Source organism: Chrysochloris asiatica, unplaced genomic scaffold (genome assembly GCF_000296735.1).
Source record: "Chrysochloris asiatica unplaced genomic scaffold, ChrAsi1.0 scaffold00004, whole genome shotgun sequence".
NCBI lineage: Eukaryota > Metazoa > Chordata > Mammalia > Afrosoricida > Chrysochloridae > Chrysochloris > Chrysochloris asiatica.
This window is the reverse complement of record NW_006408522.1, coordinates 13,329,510-13,337,922: the sequence shown is the minus strand read 5'-3', so window position 1 is coordinate 13,337,922 and position 8,413 is coordinate 13,329,510. Positions and strand designations below refer to the sequence as shown.

The 8,413-nt window shown below is 43.5% G+C and overlaps 1 protein-coding gene across 1 annotated transcript in view; it reads left to right on the top strand.

The window, feature by feature from the left end:
* AQP9 (aquaporin 9) overlaps positions 1–8,413 on the top strand; it is a 75,383-nt gene that overhangs the window by 54,652 nt on the left and 12,318 nt on the right. The window contains exons 3-4 of the mRNA XM_006831853.1: positions 4,967–5,104; positions 7,544–7,662. Of these exons, the coding sequence (XP_006831916.1) occupies positions 4,967–5,104; positions 7,544–7,662 (257 nt within the window). The remainder of the gene's footprint in view (positions 1–4,966; positions 5,105–7,543; positions 7,663–8,413) is intronic.

The following is an 8,413-nucleotide window of genomic DNA, read 5'->3' as shown; positions in this document are numbered from 1 at the left end:
CGCGGGAGAAAGATGAGGCTTTCTACTCCCGTAAAGATTTACACCCTCGGAAACCCTGTACAGGGTCGCTATGAGTCGGAACCGACTTGACGGCACTTAACAACAACAACAACAACACATTTACAGGGGTCCTGTTATAGTGCTGTGGGAACAGTAGTTCAAACTCACCAGCTGCTGCTCAGAAACCCCATACAAGGTCACTGTGCGCTGGAATTGACTCTATGGCAGTTAACAACAACAAGAAACACATTTACAAAGAAGGTACTAAGTGCTTAACAGACCTCAGTCTATCAAGATCTCAACAATACTACAAGAATATGTATTTGATCCCTTTTTATAGATGATAAAAATTTAAATGGTTAACAAATAGTAAGTGACTTGTCCAACATTTAGCAAGAAGTAGATAGACCTGTGTTGGAAGAGGTACAGCCAGAGTGCTCCTTGGAAGCCAGGATGACCAGACTTCGTCTCTCATACTTTGGACATACTGTCAGGAGGGACCAGTCACTGGAGAAGGATATCATGTTTGGTAAGGTGGAGGGTCAGAGAAAACCAGGAAGACCTCCAGCGAGATGGATTGGCAAAGTGGCAGCATCAATGGGCTCAAGCGTGGCAACAATAGTGATGCTGGCCCAGGATTGGGCAGTGTTTTGTCCTGTTGTGCATAGGGTCTCTATGAGTCAGTACTGACTTGATGGCACCTAACAACAACAACAACAAAGAGATGGGTATTGAGAATTTATCACTAACTTGTTCCTAAGGCTATCCAGTGCATCATAGTCTTCATCATTCAATACAATATTTAACTTATTCTGCTCCATATTTGGAAGCAAACTCTCAAATACCCCATGAATAGCACTGTGACGGTCACTCCACAGAAACAAGTCCCTGGACCTTTATCCACATCAATCAAAGACAAGCTAGAGCTCTTGGAAAGTGACCGAGCCTTTCATGGAAGTGCAGCTCTCTTACAGATGGTCTTGGTTTAATTCTGCCCTGAGAGATGATGGGCTGAAAAGTCAAATGGAATGATGATATTTAATGCAATCTGGGAACTGAGGAAAAAGAGTGTGGAAATGCTCAGTTACCAAAGGTACTTTGAATCTCTCAGTAGCCTGTTGGAGATCAGGGAAGAACTACTCCAGTTGCCATCCAGCTGATTCTGACTCCATGATGGGGCTTCCATGTGCATCAGGGTAGAACCGTGCTACACAGCACTTCTGATGAATACACAGAACCATGCTACACAGGACTTCCGATGCCTGAGTTTCCAGAAGTAGCTCTCCAGACCTTTCTTTCTTGGTACCTCTCTGGGTGGACTCAAACCTCTAACCTCTCTGTTAGCAGCTGAGTGCATTAACCATTTCCACCACCCATAGTCTCAAAACTTCCTGAGCAACATTTTATGCTGGACATTGTACTAGGTACTCACACTTGATTTCCGTTCTCCTTTGCCAGCGACAGCACTCTGAGGTGGGTATGGTTAGCTCCATTTTCCAGAGTAAAACAGAGCAGGTGGAGGATTAAGTACATTGGGAGAAGTCCCCCATCTGGGAAAGATGCAGTGCAAAGCTTTAACCCAGGTCATAAAGACAGCACGGTTCCTGGCCCCACTATTACACAACACAGACATGATCCATGAAGGGAGGACATGACAGGAAGAGGCTTTGGGAAGAACTACACCAAGAGAAGATTGTGCAGCTAATTGCTCAGCCTGGTGAGAAATGCTGCCAGCAGGGTGCCGAAGAATGGTAGCCTAGACTTCCTGGGAGCCTCCTCCAACAGAGCACCGGTGGTGCTGGACTCGTATTCTAGGGCGTGTTCGATGACACTGGACCCTGTAAACATACATGACTTGTTTGCAAGAGTGGCGCTTCCACTTACACGGTCACTCAGCTTGTGATCTCAGCACTGTCCCTCCATCTGAAAGGCAAACTAGTAGTGAGGCCCAAGAATGTGTGTGCAATGGATGCGCCCTGAATGGGCCAAGGTTTAGCGTGTAGACTTCAGACCAGACATAGAATACACTACTGGTTTATAACAATTTTCTGCTGTGGCACTGTAGGATAAGCACTGGACTGCTAACAGCACTGTCTGAGGTTTAAACCCAGCAGCTGCTCCTTGGAAACCCTATACAGGGTCACTATGAGTCAGAACTGACTCGATGACAACAACAACAATGTGCAGGATCCTCACTTGCTTCTCACGTAGGCCCCCACTGCATTTGCTCCAGTGTGACCACCACAAACCAGGCGTGCTTTCAGGTGGGGAAGTGGTTTGGCAGTGTTTCTCCGGTACAACACCCTGAATGAAATATTGCTAAATGTTCCCTTAGACCACACCAATTACTTCATACCCTTTATCACCATCACTGACCATCTGTTTACATCCTCTGACATAACCTAGGGATTTCTGTAGTCATGCTAGCAGGTCAGAGGGCAGGGACTAGCAGGAAAGAGAGCAGCCCAGAAGAGGAGGGCATGGGGTCTTCCCTGCAGGGCTCTGAATTCCGTTTAAGCCCCTATGATTAGAGGGGCAGAGGCCAGACTGACGGATGGTACCATTTTCACTGGAGGATATATTTGGGGTTAGGGACACAAGCCGACTGAATTGTTTATAAGAGACAGTAGGACTCCAAATAGTAAAATGTGACATTGGGTTGGAAAGGGAGCCCTTCTCCCCCTTTTAGAATGTAGCACTATCCTATGAGGGATTGATGGCTTTGGGAACACGTGGGGGCAATATCATGGGCCTAATGGTGATACCCACCAGTATCCACCTCAACAGTCACTGGGAAAGAAGAGAAAGATTTGTGTGTGGAAGAGGGCTATATCATGACTGTTGTTGTTAAGTGCCATTGAGTTGGTTCCAACTCTTAGTGACACCGTATAAGGTTTCCAAGGAATGACTGCTGGGTTTGACCCAGCAGGCCAGTGCTTGCTAATCTAATAGCTCCACATGAGAACTCCTATCTCATAGTAGCTGCAGCTAACATTTATTGGCACATGTGAAGCCCTCTTTAAAGATTCCAAAAATAACTGGTGCGTATTGTTCATAAGTAGAAATGTGATCTTATTTTGTGGTCACAGACTGGTGAGGTCAGCTGGCATTTGGTTTTCAAACATAATACATTACCTTACTGTAAGGATGTTATCACACCATGCTCTTTAAAAATGTGCCAGTAGTCTGGTAATCAAATCCAGCCATCCAGAACTCAGAACACCTGAATTCTACTGTGTTCCACCCCAAGTGTTAATGTCGTCAACTTGTACCTAGATTACAAGTGTTGTTGATATAACATTATACAAGTAAAATAAATCCTTTGAAAAGGCAAAAAAAAGCAAACAAACATACAAAAAAACCTCTTCTTGCTTAATTATAAATAATATTTGAAGGTTATCTCAACCACAAACTTGTCTATGAATGAAGAGTAGAGAAGGGTCTTGTCTAGATCAAGTTTTGCAAGAGTGCATCCTGTTCCCACAAGATTTTTCATCCAAGGTCTCAGGGGCACCAGCTGCACCCCCAGGCTTTTCACATGAATAATCTTGGCAGAGACAGGATGGGACTACAGAACTCTCTGGCTAGAATACCTATGTGATTTCCACTGTAATGCTTTGTGTTTGTGATAACCCAGGAGTGACATCTCGCTTCTGCAGGGAATTTTTTCTAGTAGCCAGTTGACACCTTCACCAGAGACATCAGGGTGTCACTGCACTGCCTCATTGCTGAGCCCCTCTGCCACCCCTCACTACTTTGCACCTTTCCGGACCCACTCTTTCTGACACCAGACAACTGTCCTTCTCCATAGATCTCTGTGGTCTGGGCAGTTTGACTACAGGCCTCTAGTCACTTAGTTCTTCAACATTCCCATATCAAACACCTAAGGACTTGGTATCATATGAGGTCCAGCCTCAGCATGCTCACTGTCATAGGGGCGAAAATGCTAAGCCTACTGTTATTGATTGAACTCAGTTTCTGCTGAATTCCTAGACCTTGTCTGTGGATGTGATCCTGTTTGAAAATAGGGTTTTATTTGTTATGTTTATGAAGCCATACCAGTATAGGGTAGGTCCTAAACCTAATCATTTCTGAGCTATAAAAAGTCCAGAATAGATACACACACAGGGGAAGACAGATGCTGTGTGAGAAGTGTTTTCAAGCCACGACATGCCAAGGAACTAAGGAGTGCCTGGGACTACGAACAAGGAAGGAATCAACATGGCCAAGACCCTGACTTGGACTTTTAACCACCAAAACAGTGAAAAAATAAATCTCCATTCTTTACAGCCACCCAGTTGTGCTATTTGTATTTCAGTAGTACTAATGTAGCTAACGTAGCTAAGGAGTCCTGGTGTGGCTCTGTGGGTTAATGTGCCAGACTACAAAGCCATTCAAACTGCAAGGTTGGTGGTTCAAGCTCACCAGCTGCTTCTTGGAAACCCTATACAGGGTTGCTATGGGTCAGAACCAACTCCGCGGCACTTCACAACAACAACAATATAGCTAAGGGAGTCGTGGTGTGGCACTTTGGTTAATGTGCTGGACTGCAAGGTTAGTGTGAACCACATGGCTTGCTAAGGTTCCTACAAAACTTTTTATTTTGAAAGAAGTGTTTGTTAAACAAAGCAATCTCCCATTGGTGGAGTCAGCTGAGTAAAGGTATTTTTGATAAGAGGTATTTTCTTATGCTCCCCTTGTTCTCCAATAATGGTTGCTCTAAGCAAGACTCAACCTGTGGGACACTTGGCCAAAGCAAGTATCTTTCTACCCTGGATCCTCTTTTCAGAAAGCTGCAGATGTCTAATGATGCCACGGGGAATATCAGTCCTCCCTCCCTCACAAGACTCTCCTCATAGACCATCTCTCCCAGAAGACTGACTTCTGCCTGATGTCTATAGATAAGATTTTCTTCAGAATTTTTCTACTTCCTGTACTAACTCCAATCATGTTTGCTTCCTTGCAGGTGGCCACATTAATCCAGCTGTCTCTTTCGCAATGTGTCTTTTTGGACGGATGAAATGGTACAAATTGCCTTTTTATATGGGAGCCCAGTTCTTAGGCGCCTTCGTGGGGGCTGCAACCCTCTTTGGCATTTACTATGGTAAGTAGGGCCTGAATCTAAAGGACAGGAAGAGATGGGTATAAACTGAAAGTCAGAATTACTTGGCAGACAGAAGTGAGATAAAGGCAAGAACAGGAAGCTTTCTACAGTTGACAGGAAGTTCTAAGATAACGGAGACAATATTATCCTTAGGGTGAATTCATGAGACCTACCCCCCCCTTTTTTTTTTTTTAAGTTTTTATTGGGAATTGAGTGAAAGTTTAAACACTCAAGCATATATAATAATTTATACCACCAAAGGGCATGTTCTTCAAGTCAGCCTCCTGGCCACCAGCAATCAGTTCCTCTCCTTCCATGAATCTAGAGTCTTCAGCAGCTCCCTCTCTCCATGTCCTCATCTCTACCTCCATCTCTGGTGTTACTGCTTCTTTGGATAAGGTCCTGCATTTCGTTTGTACTTGCCACCCTTGATGGTCCTAGGGTCCTCTTTTTCTGGACTGTAAGATTAAATATTCCCCCATTTTTTTTTTTGTTATAAAACTTCTACCTTTACAATTGTGAGAGTCGCAATTAGTCATGATAATAATTATTCACTATTGAATCATAAGAATTGTATCCCCCTCTCTTTTAACCAGACCCATCTAGACAAGATGAAAACTATTCAGTGGGGACTCTCTCTTGCTCCACACACTCTTAAACTAAACTCCCTCTTGAAATCTTGTAAGCCAGTCACTTCATACCTTTATTGCCCCATCATTTTGGTAGCCAATGTCTAATTGCCCGACTCTATCTACCCTGGATGTAGAGGGGGGATAGCATTGATACTTGATGTGAAGACTCCTTCCCTCTCTGTTGGTATTTAGAGCTACTACTTCCATGAGTATAGGTCAAGTTAATCAAATTGTAACAATTCACACTTGTTTCCTTTATCAAAAATTGTTTTCTTTTTTATCTTCCTCTAGTTGAGTTCTGATTAGCAAGCCAGGAGGCTAAGTCAGATGGGTACTATCTGCAAGTTTGGGTGTTCTTGGACATCTCCCCAAATTCATGAGGCCTCTTAATGAAAATGGCCACATCTTAAATGTAGGATGAATTTTTGGGAAGTCTATGTTTAGAACTAAAATATGAACATGCACAAAATAAGCCATAGGCCAATGACCTGTCCACTGCTCTCTCTGATTTGTCTGGGAGAGGAGTTGTGACTGGTGACAAAGGAAAGGGTGAGCAAGTTTTTACAGAAGGACTCTGGTAAATTCTCTGAAGCAAGTGACACAACAGTGAAAAGTGTGGGGCCCCTCATTCTTTTTCTATGGTGCAGTCGGGCTTCAGTTCTGGGGTATCAACACTGCTGTGGCAATTGAACATCTAGACTTTAGTTCCAGTTGTGTCGGTAATAGCCGAATGATTTAAATAAGTCGTCTTACCATTTTGGTATCAGTTTCCCTCTCTCGAAAATGAGGGCATTGAACTAGATGACTATCAGGCTTCCCATACTAAAGAAAAGGAACCCTGGTAGTGCAGTGGGTTTCGAGCTGGACTACTAACTGCAAGGTCAGCAGTTCAAATCTATCAATCACTCCTTGGGAAAAAAGTGAGGCTTTCTGCTCTAGTAAAGATTTACAGCCTCTGAAACCCTGTACAGGGTCGTTGTGAGTTGGAACTGACTCAGTGGCACACAACCACCACCAACACCACATTAAAGAAACCTTCTGTCCCATGAAATCAACTATTAATGCAGACCCTCCAACTGACCCAAGCTGAGTCTCAATATGTTTGGACTCTCAAACTTAAGCCTTAGCAACTATAATTTGTTAACTTATAGAACTCGGTTGTGGGAAGGAGCCTCCTTGAACACAGTGTCTCTCTAAGAACTAAAATCTAAGAGAACTAAAGAGGAATTTAAGGCCAGGTCAGAAACCGGAGTGCCAGCAGCAATGGCAAGAGTGGCCTTGTGGGCCATTTGTTGTTGTTGTTAAGTGCCGTTGAGTAGGTTTCAACTTACAGCGACCCTGAATAGGGTTTTCAAGGAGTGGCTGGTTGGATTTGAACCATCAAGTTTGTGGTTAGCAGTCCAGTGCTTATCTTACAGTATCATACCAGGATCCTACAATTCCAATGCATCTTCAAATTCTGAAGTGACACTAGTGGTTGATGAGACCACTCTGATAATTATGAATTTTGGCTTTAAGTCAATCTCAAGGAAGATTAGTTCCCAGGACCCACTGGCTCTGAATGTGGTTCGAGTTTGGAGTTGGAGCATCAAGAGCAGCCAAGGTTGTCTGCCTTTGACTGACCATCCTCAGTTCCAGGCTTGGATCCCCGAGGAAGCTCTACAACCATCCTACTGTGTGACGACAAGTTGAGAAAAGCAAACAATACTGATGTGCCATATTGCACCTGAGCATTTGGCTGCAGTCTTTTATCACATAGGACTCCCTTCACCCAACCCAGAGAACACTAATGCTTTGTCTTCCATAGATGGACTTATGTCTTTTGCTGATGGAAAATTGCTCATCGTTGGAGAAAATGCAACAGCACACATTTTTGCAACATACCCTGCTCCATATCTGTCCCTGGCAAATGCATTTGCAGACCAGGTAAGTATCCATTTTATACAGACCTAACTCTGGTGATAAGACATTGGTTGAATACGGGAGATGCATAGGACCATTGTACTCCTTCCTGTCATGAAGCAAAGCTGGGTTCCAAAGTCAGAGGTCACTGGGCATAACCCAAAGTCTCTTGACAAATTTTTATCTTCACAGAAGTTTACATTACTGATATTGGTTTCTGCTTTCTCTTTAATATGTACACTTTTTCACATCAATCAATGTCCAGAAAAGAGCTGGGCATTTTGATCACTGTAGAGGTTTGCTTCACTGTTAATAAGTTGTCTCTTTTGTATAGCAATTCTAAATGTGGAAATCTCAATAGAAGAGACATTTTGATTCCAATTAAGAACTGAACAAATGTGGTAGTTGAGCCTGGAGTATAGCATCTCTGTCTCCCCATGTACTTGGGTTTATCCAAACTCTCAAAGTCATTGAAGGTATCTCCAAGTATCTGTTATGTGACCATTAGTACAATTATTTTAGTCAGTTTATGACAGGATCAACATTGTCAACCCAACAGACTCTTCCTCTGTTATTATGTTCCAGGGGATGCTGGTTAGCTTGATAAAGGTGGTGAAAGGAAGGAAAGACAACTTCTCCAACCACTCAAAGTTCCTCTTGTAATCTACACTAGGGCAGATTAAAGTAGGCATGTGTGTAAGTGGGCCTTTCAATTAGCCAGTTATGACCAATGCCACTAGAGAGATTGTGGTGTTGGAGGAGAATACTGAAAGTG